Source organism: Ovis aries, chromosome 7 (assembly GCF_016772045.2).
Source record: "Ovis aries strain OAR_USU_Benz2616 breed Rambouillet chromosome 7, ARS-UI_Ramb_v3.0, whole genome shotgun sequence".
NCBI lineage: Eukaryota > Metazoa > Chordata > Mammalia > Artiodactyla > Bovidae > Ovis > Ovis aries.
Genome location: NC_056060.1, coordinates 44,032,895 through 44,049,784, shown reverse-complemented (window position 1 = coordinate 44,049,784; position 16,890 = coordinate 44,032,895). Strand labels below are relative to the sequence as shown.

Genomic DNA, 16,890 nt, shown 5'->3' with positions numbered 1-16,890 from the left:
TTAAAAAGTTCAAAATACTGTTTTGGTCCAATTCAAATGATAGAATTTTTCTTTCATCTCCTCCAGGGCAAGACATAAAAATTAGTATCTACTGACAAGCATCTCATAACCTGATGTGCAAAGCTGAATTCGCCTGACCGGAGGAGAGTGTAAGCTGCGGTTTAGAGCTTTAGATTAATTTCTGTTAGTTACTATAGTTAGAACTTCAGCAGGAGCAAAGCTCTTAATAGTTTTCTACCCATGAGGAAACAGTCTCTGCAATCTGCTCTTTGACTCTTTGGTTTCTGTGCTGACTACCAGCAACAGGACCTGTTAAAACTTCGTCAGACACCAGACCAGTCCACTGACTGACTCCATACAGATGTCTTATTCTCAGAAGAGGATGAAAGACAAGCGGTGAGCCCTTCCCGGGTCTTGGGTTTTCTTCCAGCTGGCCCTTTGGTTCGCCCTCCCTTCAGCTATTCCTGTATTATGCTTCTCTGCTGTGCTGGTACACCCTTCCTTTGCTCTAACGCTGGGTTTAAGCCCCACAGTATCCATCAAGTCTTCCTTAACCATCCCTGTTGACACTGACCTCTCAAGGGACAATATCATGTGACCTTTCAAGCATGTGTGTCTTACCTCTCCAGGCAGACTGCACCTAAGCTCTTTGGGGAAGGCCTTGGGACCCCCTAGAGTTCCAAACATAGAGTAGACGAGCACACGATAGGCCCTCGGCAGTTAGGATCATGTGACTGACATCTCACAGGAAAATACTGACCATGACAACGTCAGATTACACAGACACATGTCTGGTAAATAAACAGGCCACATGTATTCCTTGGTACTGCAATACTACAAATTCTATCTGCACCAAACCCTGCATTGTATTATCTTCAATACACCCTGCCACTGGGGAAACCCTGCGGGCAACTTGGCTTAGACTGGTAAAAACTGGTGCCCAACCCAGTCACTGAAGACAAGTAGAAACAAGCAGAACAGAGTCCAGCAGACTGTAATCACCACACAGAATGTTGTCCCATGCGTGCAGACAATGTGGGGGAGGATTCCAGACCGCAACAGAGCACAGCTCACAAGCACCTGGGAAGTCAAGGCCGTGTTCAGGCAGAGGGGTGGCAAGGGCGCTCTGTCTTCCAGCAAGAATGTGCCTCAGCCAACATAGAATCTTTAGGGCTTCCCCTTTAGTACACCTCATGCTGTAACTAAAAATGCATTCAAGGAAACTTTTCTGAGGGTGGAAACAAGAGGCCCCAGTATCTCATTAGTCAAGTCAGTCCATGGCCCACTAAACCCTTACAGGAAGGGAAAAGGAGAGAAAAGTGGGAAAACAGACAGTAAATGAAAAACAAACAAAAAACTCAAAACAGCAACAACAAAATGTCCATCTTTCCCCCAAGAAGTAGCTCTCTTACTCAGAGAGACTCATATTCTACAGATGGAAAAACCAGCTAAACCAAAAAGAAAAGTCACAGATTTTTCCAAAGCTGCTAATTTCAAGGTTACAGACCAAACCACAGAATGTGAGATTATCTGGCAATGACTGTTGTGAGGAGCAACTAGATTCTGATTATACAACTGATACAGTAACTCGGTCTTCTTACCTCTGTCCCTCTCTGTCTGATAATATCTGGCCATGTTAATTTCAGAAAAAAAATGTGCTCAGCTAAAAATGAAGAGACTGTTTTGGATACTGTGGGATACTGTTTTGACAGGAAGAGGCAGCAGTGTGGTGGATTTGAAAGGAGAGAGGGAACAGATGATTCCCAGGTGAATGCCCAGACCTGCCCATCACCACCTTGTAGATCTAGTGCCCCGGCCTGGGCGGGGACAGCACAAGGTGGCATGAGGAAGCCACTGAGTGTTCCTGAGGCCTTATGTTTGGCTTTGCCAATCCCAACCTAGCCGGGTCCACTCCCCGAGCATGTGAACTGGAGAGAGGGACTCACCACAGGTTGAGCATTTTCAGGCAGCTACAGAATGTGTGAAGAGAAAAACACAGAAAGGAAGAGAGAGAAAGAGAGATATTAGTCCACAGAGGTGAGAGGAAAGCGACTCCCTGTGAGCCATGCAAACATGCAGTATGTGTCTGTGTTTAGGTTCTTCCTCCGTCAAGGCAGGGTGAGTAGGCCCAGGCCACTTGGTCCCCACACTGAAGTGGAGGGGGTAGGGGGAGGTGCCTGACAGAAGCGTCAGGGTGGGAGCTGGAGCTGTGAGGACTAAGGCAAAACTGAAACAGCTGGTGGGAGCCTCGAGAGTGGGCTTTCCTGGGCAACTTCCAGAAAGCGAGCAGGAGAAAGGGCACATGATCCTGCTTGTATGAATTCAAACAGGCACAAGGCCGAGTCATTCTGATTCCTGCATGATGTCATACCATGCAATTTGTTAAGCTGATCTCCCAAATATTCTGAGGGAAAGAGAAGTCCCTGGCCTTTCTGTAAGACCAACATACATGCCTGACCAAAAAGGCCAGCAGTTAGCTCTTCCTCTAGAGGGGAAAACAGGCTTAAGAGACACTTTATCCTATTAGGAGAGAACAAGGAGGGTCACTGCTGCTCTGGATTAAGTTATAACTGCCAGAGAAGGGCCTAAATCCCACTCTTGTTAATTCTTGGAAATGAGGTCCACGTGTGCCAAGTTGTAGCTAAAGTCAGTGGATAACCAAAAACTCCTGTGTTCTTACAAAAGTCAACCGAAAAGTTGCCTTGCCTCACTACCCTTTCAATCACACTTAAACAAGGATATGTGTCCTAGAGCTAAATGTAAGATAGACATTCATTTTGTTTATAGTACAAACAAACAAGACCCTGTTCTCTCCTCCTTTACACGAAGCAAGCTGGGTGAGAAACCCAAAATCAAAAGCTTCGACGTGAAGGTTTCACACTGTTTGCTCAGGACCCTGGTTGAATCTTAATCTAAAAGCAACAGCCCCCTCTTCTTCCACAAGCAGGTTGCATGGACAAATGGCGTCAGAGCTGTGTGCAATGAGGAGTTGTGTGGGATGCCTTGTGCTTCCCTAGCTGTGACTTCTTCCCATGAAATTGATCAGGCAGGTGGACACATGGCTCCGCCCCCCTGACTACTCTCCTCATACATAAAAGGCCACGAAGAAAAACACACAGCTGTGCCCTGACAGTTCTCTGGGCAAGATGGATTGGCAGCTCATGAAATCACTGGGGAAATCAGCAGACAACATGTCCTAAGCCATGCTTTTGGATGACATTTGGTCAAATACGATTGCTCCCCTTTGGTTTCCACACCTTTCAGAAGGCTCGAACCTGGCACAGAGGTCCTTTTTGCTGAATGGGGAGGCTTTAAACTCTCTTTATGTCCTGGAATTTAGATTATGTCAGAACAGAACACACCAGATTGCAATCTCTTTGTGCGAATGGTCCCCTATCTTTTACATAGAACACAAACACCACACTCACATATACAATTAGTGTACACATTTACCAAAATGAAATGAAATAAACTGGTTCAAAGATAAATCTGTACAGGGCATATTGTAAGACTAAAGCCCATCCTATCCTGGTATTCAGAGCACAGTAGTAAATCCACAGCTCACCTAGCCTTCAGAGTGATAGCCACAGCCGTGGATTGGGAGTGAGGTGGGGTGGGAGGAATGGTGCAGCCACCTTGCAGCTCAGACAATATTTCCGTCAGACCACATCCGGTGCAGTGGTTCCCAACCTCAGCTACACATCTCAATCACCTGAACTTTAAAAGTTTCTGATGCTCAGGCCATATCCCTGATAAACGAAACCAGCAGCTCTGGAGCCAGGATTCGGCACTTGTATTTTCTGACGTGGCCCAGGAGACTCCAAGGTGCAGTCAAGGTTGAGGGCTCAGAAACCACACTGTATATCTGGGAGAGTGAAGTTCTGTTGTGGGAACTGAAATACTGAGTACCATGAAAACTTCCAAAGTCCCTGAGAATAGGGAGCATGTTTCCTTTCTGAAAATGGTCTCCTCCTGACTTTAAACCCCTGCTTTGCCCTCCCTGTATATTAGGGCCTTACTTTAACCAGGAGAGGGCTATCTGAAGCTACCTACAGTGAGCAGGGACTCAGCAAGAGAGTCCAAGTCTTTTTGTCTCTTTGTGTGACTAGCCCCCTATCTACTGGGTAGGAATCCTCAAGCCCTGGCTTCTGAAGGAAAGGACCTTTGAAAGCAAAGTGAGTCCATCACAGAGATGGGCAGCAGAGCACAGGAATGGGCAGGGCAACAACCATGCAAAGTTGTGCTGATATCTAGGAGGAAGAATGCAGATCTTGATTAGCCTCTTACTACCTCCTACGGAGGCACAAACGTCTTCCGGCTTGGCTATATCTGGAGGCTCAAAAGATCATTTAAGGCACAGTGTCATAATAGATACATTGCCTGCTTCTGAGAAGAAGATATGGGAACAGCCTGCATGTTCTCAAAGAGTTTATAAGAAAAGTCATCCATAATGGGCATGGCAGAAGCTGCTAATCTGTGAAGGACTTCTCTCTCCCTACCTAATGTTGCACTGGAGCTTAAATCTGGACCTGAACTCAGGCTGGGACAAAAAGGGAAAGTAGTGATGGAGATGCTGCTTCTGTAGCAGAATCAGCAGTATTTCACCTTTGACCCCATTTTCTAAGCGTTTAAACACAGACCATGCAGAGAGCGCTAGAGGCCAGTGGGATGGGAAGGGCAAGGCAATCACATGCAAGAGAAGCAGAAAAGGGAAGAGGGGCTCTCCACCTTCTTGGGGTTAGTGTGATTTCCTCTCCTTCCCAAGACTCACTCATTCAACAGGTACAGATAACTGACTAATCCAAGTCTCTCTGAATTCAGAATACTTTGAGAACAAAAGGGCTCTGAGCCCCTTGTCTAGGACTACAGATATAGAGCGGTTAGCCAAGAATCAGAAATCAAAGGCTGGCCAGCATGGCCCATGGTGAGACAAGCAGATTTTTCTCTCTGTCCCTTAGGGAGCAAGAGGCTCCAGGGCCCCCAAGAGACTCGTGACTATTCTTGGGTGTAGCTTTTATACCATGATCCTTTTAGGTCACTACTGTCTTTTCATCCATGTGGACTAGAAAAAGTGACTGTCTTCCCAGAAATCACAGCTAAAGAAGGGTGGCGGTGGCTAAGGTACCATGCACAAAATAAAATGTTCTAAGGAAGAAAGCGGTGGGCACAAGCATGAGAAATCCAGTTTGAAATGAGCAGCACATGAGAGGAAAAGACAGAGAAAAGATTTCTCAACCTATAACTCAAAAGCCCCCTTGAAAGATGAACGTACTTAGCTTCCTCCACTACCTCCACCTCGGCGTGAGCTGTGATGGGTGCATTGGAGTGGGCTCCCGTGGGGTCGTCGACATTCAGCTCTCCATTGGTTGAGCTAACCACCTGAAACAGAAGGACAGAGTGTGACGGACACCACGGCAATAGGGGCCTCCTGCCAGTGCCAGAGAGGCTCACTAAGCGAGGCCTGGTCTCTAGCTTAGGTAAGAGCCTGGCAATGTTTAGAACGTTTGTTATTCTGGGCTGGGGGGCCAGACGTCCTAATTTAGGGAATGTGCCCAGACCCATTTCATGTGAAAACACAAAACTCACATAACTATGATAACTTTCATAGTGAATGCCTACTCTGTTAGGAACTCCTGCTACACTGTGTTGTGTTGTATGTGTGTGTAAATCGAATCCTCACAGAAATCCTATAAAATAGTTGATATTACTGTTTCTATTCCCCTCCGCTTATTATGCTATAATTATATACAGACTCAGTGATGATGTTAAAAGAAAAAATCTAAAGAAATCAATAGAAAGCATCGAAAACTATAAGTAGTCGCACTTTCCTTCGGAAATTTCTTCACAGCTTTGGACCTTTGGTTTGAAGCTACTCAAATAAGACTGCCACACCCTCTCTGTGTGAGAGGGCAGACAGTAAGGAAACACTTCCCCTTGGAAGGCTGGTCTTATGTCCGCAACCTTTATTTCAGGCTCAGTGTCATCCCATCTCTCACTGACGGTCCCCGATCTGTAACTGAAGGCTCGCACTCCTGCCATCTGGTTAATGCGGAACCGATCAGGCTTCTCTTGCTCGTGCAGCTGCTTCTGTCACCTGGTTTCGTTTCCAGCACACGATTCCTGCTTATGTGGGTGCTGGGAAGTGGGAAAAGGGACCCCACTGGACAAACCACTCTGCTGTTAAAGACCTTGGCTGAAACATGGGAGAGAACCACAAAATAGGATCAATGGTTCAGATATCATATATGCCCTGGGGTAAGTAACTTTTCATCTAAATGAGACTGTTGCTTATAGATTGATGTGAGAATTATACAAGAAAATGCATGAAACCACGTCTTGTACAATACCTGGTGCACTGTAATGGAGACAGCACAGCGCAGTAGGTAAGAAACGGGCTCTAGACTTACTCGGCCCTGGGTTTGAACCCTACCTACACCACTTACTTGCTGTGGGTCCCTGGGCAAGATCCTTACTCTTTCTGTGCCTGAGCTTCCTAATCTGTAAAATGGGGAAATAATGCTGCTTACCTAACTGGGTTACTGTGCAGACAATCCACAGAAAGCGCTTAGCCCAGTGTCATGGTACATGATAATGGCTCAATAAACATTCACAGTGCTGTTATTCTCCCTCCATCAATGTTTACTTTTATCTCCCACTGGAGCTGGGAGGGAGTAATCTGTAAATATTTCCTGCACACTGATAAAAAGGAGGGTGGAGGGAAATGTTTAGTCTAAGGAATCTTTGAGGTATTTATTCAACAAGGAAAGGGCAGACAAGGTGAATACAACTTATCAGCCCACCATTATTTCTAAACTAGAGGTATTTATTATTCTTATTAATTACATCAATATAAGCTTTAAAAAATTATTAACAATGCTGTACAGTTAGTCAAGGAAACATACAACATTAAACCTGGACTTACCCATGGGAGACCCAAAATTTGCTAGTAATCAAATTTAGCATCTCTGATCAATGAAACCACCTAACCTTATTTATCTCCTGATATGATATAATGAATACTACATAGTATTATCTATATAGTATTCTTGCAAAAAAAATTTATCTGACTCTTAAGTATGATGGAAAAAATAAGAAAATCCAAAGTGCAGGACATTCTATAAGACAAGTCTAAATTCTTTAAAAAAGATATGTCTTAAAATTCTTTTTTTTTTTTTAACACAGAGGTGATCTTTATAGATTAAAAGAAATTAAGAGACTGAAGAGGCATAACAACCAAATACAATGCATGAACCCTAATCAGATCCAGAACACTACAAAATAAATTCTGGAGACAATTGGGGGAAATGTGATATGACTGTATATGAGCTATTATGGAATTATTAATTTTCTTATATATGACAGTGGTGGTGTTGGTTGCATGAGAGAATGGCTTCATTCTAAGGAGATGCAGACTGAAGTATTTTGGGCTGAAATGTACTTACAAATACTTTAAAAACACCCCCTCCTGAGTTAAAATATGGCAAAAATCAATCGTTTGTTAATCTAGTTAAGGATACACATAGGCTCACTGTATCTCCCCTTCAACTCTGCTATAGATTTTTAAATTTCATAATGAAAAGTTGGGGAAAATGAAAAGTTTCAACAAAAATGAAAAGTTGAGGAGATAAGGTTTATAGACTGGAGAACTATAGTCCTGCTAATGTTGTCCTGTTAATTTCCTCAGCCTACATATGCTTCTGGTGGGCACAAGGAGAAATCACAGAATGTTTTTCAATAAACAATTCAGGAGCTAGATAAGATGTTAAATAAGATGTCTTGGCCTCTACTGACATAAACGAAGCGACAGTCAGCATCACACTGTGGATTACCTGGTGACGCTGGGTCATGGCACTTGCTTACAGCGTTTCACACATCTCATACTCTAATTTCTCCTTACTATGCTGCCATTTGACCCACAAGCAGTGTCCCTGGGTGCCCCAATAGACATCTTGTCTGCATCCATGAGTATCTGGTCTCAAACAAATCAGGCACAAATGATAACTCTACCATCAACTGTCTAACCTTAACTGCATCTAAAATGTACTTGGGAATCAAGGGCAACTAATCTGAGCATACACTTAATTATTTCAGGTTGGAGGTACAGTTTGTCAAACCACGGGACTGGTGTCTAGATGTGCGGTGAACACCTAGTGGAGGTGGCCAAAGAGCTGGATTCTCAAGCGTCAACACTCTCTGTGAGCCCTGGTTTCCATTTCTGTAAGGCTAGGCCAATAACCACCTTGGTTCCATTGATCTCCTAATTACTATGGCAGTTAAACATAATGATATTTAGAAAGCAATGTGAAAAACTGTGAAGAACTCTAAGGATGTAACAAATCATTAGTATTTGAAACTATCATTTATACTTTTCCACTGATTATTTTAGAATAACCTAATTTAAAAGTAGGCTTTATTTATATACCTTGAACACTGGCAATTTATTTTGCTGTAATCACTAATAATAATATTAATCTCACATTTTTCTGGCTATATCCCATTTAAGACCAAAGTAATTAATACAGGATTATCCATGAAAGAGACTAATGTGAAGTACTGTTTCGAACTTTAGCCCTTCATATTGATAGCATCCCTTTTAAGAGTCTGAGAGATCTGAGTTATAAGCCCTGCTTTTCAAGTTGTTACCATGAAGAAAAATCAAGAGTTGTGTACCAAAGGAAGCAGTACTTTAGCTGATAACCAACATTTCAATCCTAATACATTTGATAATTCAAAACTAATACATTTGGGGATTCTCTGATTTAGTTTCCCAATCTATAAAATTGGAATAACACTGATCTTACTAAGAGTTGTAAATAATTATAAAGATTTGAGCAAAGTAAATATTAGCTAAACGTTAAATGTTGTTCTTAAGTTGTATGCCCTTATATCTCCTATATATTTTAATTCAAACAATTTTAGAGCCATTTTTTTGGACAGAAGTGAAAGTAAGAAAGCAAAAGTTGCTCAGTTCTGTCCACGACTCTTTGCGACCCCGTGGACTATATAGTCCATGGAATTCTCCAGGCCAGAATACTGGAGTGGGTATCCCTTCCGTTCTCCAGGGGATCTTCCCAACCTAGGGATTGAAACCAGGTCTCTCGCGTTACAGGTGGATTCTTTACCAGCTGAGCCACATGAGAAGCCAAAAATACTAGAGTGGGTAGCCGATCCCGTCTCTAGCAGATCTTCCTGACCCAGGAATTGAACCAGGGTCTCCTGCATTGCAGGCAGATTCTTTACTAACTGAGCTACGAGGGAAGCCAAACTTTACATACTGTTGGATGGGATGCTTTTTCCACAATATATTTTGGCCATTTTCCATGACATCCAGAGATCTCAGTCTCTCCATAGTATGGAAGTAGTATATTTGTTTAATTAATGCTAAACTCAGATATTCAGTAAGTGTAAAATACATACTAGGTTTCAAAGACTTATTATTAAGGTTAGTTTCACCTGCTTCTTTTCATTTTTTAACAAGTGATTATTATACAATTTTAAATTACAAAAGAGACTCATTTCTCTTAACAGCATCGTTCTAAAATATGTATCTTTACTATTTATACATTTTTTTCCCTGTACTTTTTTGAGGGCTATTTATCTGAAACTGGATTCATTGGCTCAAAAGTGGTAGATATTTAAGATTTTAACAGGTATTGCCAAATCACCTCCATAATAGTGGAAACTCACGTTTCAACAACACTAGATGAATTGGCTATTATTAAACTTACAAATTTTTGCAAATGAGATAATCAGAAACCGATACATGTGTATATATATACATATATATTTTTAAATTGTTAGGTTTTATTTTTATTAGTTATACAAGCACATTGGGTAAAGAATCAAATATTCATACTCAGATATTTGTGAAAAACAATAATCTCTTTCCTCCACTCCACCATTTCCCTTTCCTTTACAGCTGATTCCTTTGTTTTTCACTTCCGTATCTCTGAATAACATGCATCTTGATTTGTTATTTTTAGGCAGTGTATTCACCGTTTTTATCTTTTTATTCCCCCATTAAAGTTTATACAGTAATTACTAAATCAATTCGTAGTGTTTACAACAATTAAAGGCTATTTACAGCTATATCATGGAGTGTACCATAGTTATCTTTTCTTCCCTGTATAATTTCTTGCTGCCATTGAGTTAACTAATAAAATTGCTCTCCAGGCCTCCTGACCAGCTCTGTTTGGGACAGGCTGCCCTCTTCTACTGGAAGACAGCTGTCAGCCTGGGACTGCATGTCTTTATACTGCTGCTTTCCTGAGTTGGATCTCATTTCCTGGATCCCATATTTATTCTTTCTTGGTTGATTCACTCATTTTCACAGCACACATCCTCCTACAGCTTCACAAGGGTGCATGAGAAGTAAAATTACTGGGGCCACAGATTTTTAAAAATGTCTTTATTACATATTCCAACCAGAATTGACAGTTTGCACAAGTACAGAATTCTAGATAGGAAATAACTTTTTCTCAGTTTTGAAGGGATTGCTCATTGCCTTCTAGCTTCCAGTACTGCCGTTCAGAAACCTGAGGCTATACTAAGTCCTGGTCCTTTATTGCATGTGACTGTTTTCTTTTTCTGGAAGCCTGAAGGATTTGCTCTTTGTCCTCAGTGTTTTGAAATTTCACAGTGATATACTTTGATGTGATTTCACCATCCATTCATGCTGGGCACTCGATGGGCCTTCTGACCTGGAAACGCCTCTCTGAGATCTGCGAGATTATTTTGTCCATGAGTTCTGCCCCTCCACTTTCTCTGCTCTCCGGAACTACCGTTATTTATAAGCTGGACCTCTGGTCTCTTCTTAAATCTTACGTTGTTTCCTACTATTTTTATCTCGTTCTCTTTGCTCGACTTTCTGGGAGACTTCCTCACAACTTTATCTTCCAAAGTTTTGAGCTTTCTGTTTTTGGGCCACACCACATGGCAGATGGGATCTTAGTTCCAGAGTCCTAACCTCTGGACAGCCAGGGAATTCCCAACTATTGCGTTTTAATTTTTTTAATGTATTTATTTTTTAATTGAAGGATAATTGAGTTTTAATTTTTTGTTGATTATGTTTTTAATTTCCAAAAGCTCTCTCTTTTTTTGGTTTGTTTGCTCTTAGAATATTCCTTTTAAATGTAGCATCCTGTCTTTGCTTTACAGTAGCAGTATCTTCTATGAGGTTTTTAATAACAAAGTATTTTTCGGTTGCTGTTGTTGCTCTTTTTGGTCTCTTTTTAAGGGCTTTCTTCAGAAGTCTGATAATCCCTGAATGTTTGCTCATATTTAAAAGTGGGAGAAAGTAAACTGGCACTGTGAGTATAGAGATGGGATTTCTAAGATGATCTCATAGCAGAATGATCTGGCTGGCCAATTCATTAGGGAAACCCTGTTGTCAGAAGGCTCAGAGGTTTTCTCTGGGGGTGGTTAGATCCCCCAGAGCTGACTCAAGCTCATACCTTTAAGGTCCACACCTGACTATCTGCATTCTTAAGTACTAAATGGGAAAGCAGGAAGTCAGTATGCACATATTCATTTAATCTCCCCTTTTCCAGTATGGTATTCCACCCTCAAGTGTGCCTTGTATCTCCTAATCCAGAGACCATCTTTTTTTTTTTTTTCCTTTTGGCCATGCTGCATGGCATGTGGGATATTAGTTCCCTGACCAGGGATAGAAGATAGAACCCGTACTCCCTGCACTGAAAGTGCAAAGTCTTAACCACTGGACCACCAGGGAAGCCCCAGGGACCTTTTTTTTTTTTTTGCCCTCTCCAAAGAATAACCTTTGGTCTTTGCTGTAGGGGACAAGTAGGGATCTCTGGCTTCATAAACAGAATTTAAACCAATGTTCTTCATTTTAGCACACGCCTCTCCACACTTTCTGAGCCTGTGGGGACTCCCTGGTGTAAACAGGCTCTCAGCTTTCTCTTGTATTGGTTCAGACTTTCATTTCCTTGGGACTCCTAAGTCATTTAATAATTGCCCATCTGCTATTCAGCTTCTGATGTTTGATTGCTGTTGCCTCCTTGTCTGTTTTCTCCATTCTTATATGGATTTATGCCTTAAAAAAAACCTCCTTATCATTCTTTTAGTGTCATTTCAGATGGGGTTGTCTTCAATCCATCATTTTTACCTAGATGCTCCTACAAGACATTTTTGGTTTACAGGTCAAAGCTGTCCTTTGAATAACACGATCTTCAGTAAGTCAGTCCATGTACAGATGTATCTTAAATAATCAGCCTATCAAGATGTATTTCTTTATGCAAAAGGCTTACCTATCCCTTTTTAAGAATAAGAATTTATATTTGGTAGCTCTGGGTTCACCTGCATGCCCCAATTGGTGCCATCACTTACCAGTATGAGAAAAACAATCAGGTTAAGATTATTAAAATAGTGACATGTGTGAACAGTTAAGAGACATAAGATGTTAAGTATGAGAGAGAATAAAGATTCAAAATAGTCCAAAGGAAACCAGAAATAATTATTTGAGGAAGGGAAAAAGAACATAGCTCACTTCCTTGAGTTCCCACTCATAAATGGCTGAGTGAGAACAATAAACAATTTGTCTTTATGTGCTAGGGCACATATAATCATAGAATGAGCTACATATGCAGTCCTCTATCCTCAAAATACTTATTTTAAATGGCTCAGATCTTTACAGTTCCCAGACTTGACACTAACAGACTTCTACCTTGACATTATTTTATGGTCTATCATGAGTGGATCAAGGTTGAAGGATTCATTTCATCAGAAATTATTGTCAGAAATCATATACATACTTCTTAGTCAATTACAACAACTAGCAATCATCTCAACAAGTGATTCTTACAATGCACCTCAGTAGAAAATCAGCACAGAGATATGCAGTTATCTGTAAGAGCAGCTCAACCTTACTGTGAGACTCCATTCTAAAGGAACCTGAGTTTCAGAAGCAAGCCAATATTCTACCAGCCAAGCTGGGAGGGCCAGGAGAAGGCAAGGAAGGCAGTAAGTACCTGCACTGATCCCCCATGGCGGTCTGCGGCCAAGTGAGACGTCAGGTACGAGGTATTGGTCTGCCGGCTTGGCTGGATTTCCCACTCTCCTCGGCGCTCTGACGATGCAGTCTGCTCAGGCATTAGGAAGCATGAGAGCAAGATATGGAAGGAAAGGTGAAGCAACAGCAAGCAATTACAAAATCAAGTACATTAGTGTCCCTTCGGGGTTTGTTTTTGTTTTGGATTTTGAACTAACAACTGCTGCAAAGCACTGAGAAAAAGCTTGGCTACATTCATTTCAGCCTAACAAGTCAACACACAGCTGTCTCTTAACATACCAACCTTGCTGAGACACAGAAAAACAATAATCACCACAAGAGGAGGTTAAAAAAGAAAATCTACCAAAAGCTGGAATTATCTTTTAGTTTCCATATTAGTAAAATTTCAATAGCCACTAAACAGACCAAATTCAGAAAGTTGGGATTGCTGCATAAAGGAATAATCATACTTGAATCATTTCACTGATTAAAGATCTACCTAAATAGGTAGTAGTCAGTACAGAAAATTCTAAGCGCTAAGAATTAAGATAGTAAGTCTTTTCCTTGAATAGGGAGCCCACTACTCTCAAACTTCCAGAAGACTTTCAACTAATATAAAATGAGCAGTAGCGAGAATATGCTTTATTCCCTAAAAGAATGAGCGAAGTCTCTCTTCAAAAGGAGGTTCAGAGGTCAAGAATATGAAAAGATGAGGGAAAATAAGGCTACAATGTTCCTCAGATTCCTCTAGTTATCAGTCTCCAGTCTGGAATTAGAAAAAGTTTAGATAAGACTACATAAACTATTTTCCTCTAGAAAGCAAAAGGCAGATCTTTTCCCAGCAAAGGAAGGGCTTTTGATTCAAAATCTCGTTGGGTTCTGCTTTCACCTTTGCTGTCAGTCGGGCTCTCTTCATTCCTCCTTTACCTGTTTTTTAGATCTCACATTATTCTAATCTTGCTCATATATCATATCTGTTCTTAACAATCTGTTTAGGTGCCTCTTCCCCTGTACCAGATGGCTGAGGAGGTGTTAACATTATGGTGCTCAGCTGTAACAGTCCTAAGGCTCTACAAAAATGAAAAATGAGGTGTTGGAGAGGCAGCAACGAGGGATTAGTAAATCAAATTTTAATTGCTGCTGATATTAACAGCAGCAGGGGTTGAGATGTGATATTGCTGCTCTACAGGAAAACCAGTAAGGATGCTATAAATATTAGAAATATAGCTTTAAATGCTGTATTCTTAAAAAAAAAAAAAGTTGGGGAGGGGAGGAAGACTGAAATAGTAGTAGTCTGAGGTTCCATTTCACTCACCCCCTTCTGGAACTCATTGACAAAGAGTGGTTTTAAGCTCATCTACAAATCACAAAAAGGCTTTGCTACCACCTCCCCACAAAAGGCATCATATACCAGCTGCAACTTACTCATCTTCTTAACTAATGGAGTATGAAGTCACATGGGTAACAGCACTATAAAAGATGCTGGCCATGTTTTCTTATACTCCTCTATAAGAAGGCAGCTGTATTAACTTCCTTGCTATATACTCTAACAAGAGAAAAGTTTAGTTTATTCTGCCAATCATATTTGAGAGAATCAAAGCTACCCCAAATATCTCCCTACCCACTCCTGCCAAGAGAGGTTCAGATGTTTAATTACCCCAAAATAAGACTGTGGTTTATAACATAATCATAATTATTTTATAAACTAATATCCATAGCCTAGGAGTGCTTAATCTCATTTATTCCACTATTGGATATTTGCGATAATATCTGTTCTTCTAATATTATAACTAATATCTATAACTAAATATCTATTCGTGATTCTCTTCAGTTCTCTCTAGGACTTTATAAATTTTCTTATAATATTTAAGTAGATTATTTAAGCTTCTAAACTACTATATAGAATTGTTTGTTCTCAAAAACTTTAAATGCTTAGAAAACATCCAGACATTATTAAGTCACTAGAGGCTGTTTTGAGTTCTATGATACATGTTCAGTGCGATACTTCTCTCATGAAAAGTATGTTTTGCATTTGCTTTTAGGGCAGATGAAACATGTAGAAAACACTCATTTTTTTAAGCTTAACAAAACCTTGGGCAGCTGGATCAGCTATTAATTCTGTTTTTCCTGAAATACATATCAGAAGTCTGATTTGATGCTACCCATCTGATTCCCAGGGATATATACTTGCTTATATTCATTCTAGCTAAACAGGTAACTTGTTGGAATAATTAAGACTTTTGTCTAAATGAAAATAGCAAGATTTTTTTCAAAGGCCTTAAAGTTATATTCCATCCTCAAAGCAATGTTCTATTTGTCTTCTGAAGAGAGAAAAATAATGCTAGCATTTGATATTGCTTCATTAATGCTTCCACTGTGACAAGTGAAGAATACATGGCACCATCCTACTGCCCTCTGATGCCTTCTATATTCACTGAAAGCAGCAAAACCAAGAGAGAGATCTGAACTCAGAGTTGTTGGTTTATTACTCTGGGAACTACTTTCACCATAATGCTAAACTCTATGGGTATTCTTTTCTAGAATTTAAGGGCTTGGACTGGTATCTGGAAGCTGATGTAAGCAGAAGGATTCATTTGCCAGTTTTAGAAAGCAACTGAGTGCCTAGAGGCTAAACGAAACCAAAGAATGTCAACCTCTACAGAATTCTGCTAGTATACCTGTCCTTGAAAGGTACTCTAGGTGATGCTGTATACACAGGAGTTACAACAGGCGTAATCAGCACAGGAGCCAGTTAAATATCAAGCAAACCAGTGGAGGAGATCACCATGTAAACCCTTCACTGGTAAAAATCCTTCATGCAACATGTCTATCTAAAAATCAATCAGGAGAGTCATTCAATAAAACCAATCTGTCTGCATTACTTCAAAGACAAAGGTCCACACGGAGTGTATAAGTCCCCAAAGGCACCAGCAGGAATCTCAAGCAGTGGGAATTCCTTGGGGTAACGCTTTAAAATCTTCAGCTGGGATTGTATTACCTGCGTGGAAATGCTTGGTTTACTATGTAGTAGGTGAATATAGAAACAAAAAAAAGCAGCAACCGAGCAGAGCATAAATCAAAAGCAAAGCTACAAAAAATAGTTTAGGGAAAACATGTAAGCCTAGTGTAAAAAGTTGAAACCACCCCTTTGCCTAGGGCAAAGGAAGTGAGCATCTTCGAACAACCACTTGGGAGGGATTCATGGACAGAGAGTGGGGAGAATGATACTAATGGGAGGGCAAGAAAGTAGAGTCTGAGAACATCTCAGATAACCACCTCTGTCTACGGCTTGAAAATTATCTCAAATTTCTTTTGGTGATAAAGCAGTTTTTCTAAAGCAGAAGAAAGGCAAATATCTTTCTCCTGTTGTAGCGAACAAACCACCAAATCTTATTCTTTATTATATAGTTATTTTGAAAAATTAATTTTGATTCCATTTATAAAATGGATCTCATCCATTTTACTTTATGGCTCCTAAAATACTTTTAAAACAAAAATAGAGATTAAATAGTACCAAAAGGTTAGTAATGAATACACTAGATTATATTCTGTTTTACCACACTTTCAAAATTTTAATGCAACATATTAAATATACTATATTATAAAGCTCATGGAACTGAACCAATTTTCCTACACCAAAGATTTTTACATGCAACCTGTCAGCTATACCAATAGTGAGTTCCTGTTTTCTATAAACTTGATCAAATATCAGAGATATCAGAACATCACTGATAACATCTGGAGGGGATTATTTCCAAGCCCAATACTATATAGGCCCATAGAGACAGTGGTATCGATTCTGTGAAGCTCTGGGGGAAAAAAATCACAAAAACTATCCTAAAGGTTTGAAATTCTCTACTCACATCTTGTTTTATTCTTAC

General features: G+C 40.5%; 2 protein-coding genes across 9 annotated transcripts in view; one reads left to right on the top strand and one right to left on the bottom strand.

Annotated features, from left to right (window-relative positions):
* Nucleotides 1–10,089, top strand: part of SNX22 (sorting nexin 22) — a 30,201-nt gene extending 20,112 nt beyond the window's left edge. Inside the window, exons 7-9 of one of the 2 annotated variants that reach the window (XR_006060375.2) lie at nucleotides 67–396; nucleotides 5,973–6,255; nucleotides 8,092–10,089. Coding sequence is in view for 1 of the 2 variants with exons in the window: in XM_060417786.1 (XP_060273769.1) it covers nucleotides 67–95 (29 nt within the window). In the remaining variant the exon portion in view is untranslated. Of the gene's footprint in view, nucleotides 1–66 lie in introns of both variants that reach the window. The other variant, XM_060417786.1, reaches the window with a different exon arrangement.
* The window catches only part of CSNK1G1 (casein kinase 1 gamma 1), a 153,018-nt gene that overhangs the window by 8,242 nt on the left and 127,886 nt on the right, over nucleotides 1–16,890 (bottom strand). For 2 of the 7 annotated variants that reach the window (XM_004010535.6, XM_060417785.1), the window contains 2 exons: nucleotides 12,990–13,100; nucleotides 5,273–5,379 (listed from right to left, as the gene is read on the bottom strand). The exons of 1 other annotated variant lie outside the window; for it this stretch is intronic. In XM_004010535.6, the coding sequence (XP_004010584.1) occupies nucleotides 5,273–5,379; nucleotides 12,990–13,100 (218 nt within the window). Of the gene's footprint in view, nucleotides 1–5,272; nucleotides 5,380–5,825; nucleotides 6,194–11,582; nucleotides 13,101–16,890 lie in introns of those variants that run through there. 4 more of the 7 variants (XM_012181371.5, XM_042252331.2, XM_027971753.3 and 1 more) reach the window with 4 other exon arrangements.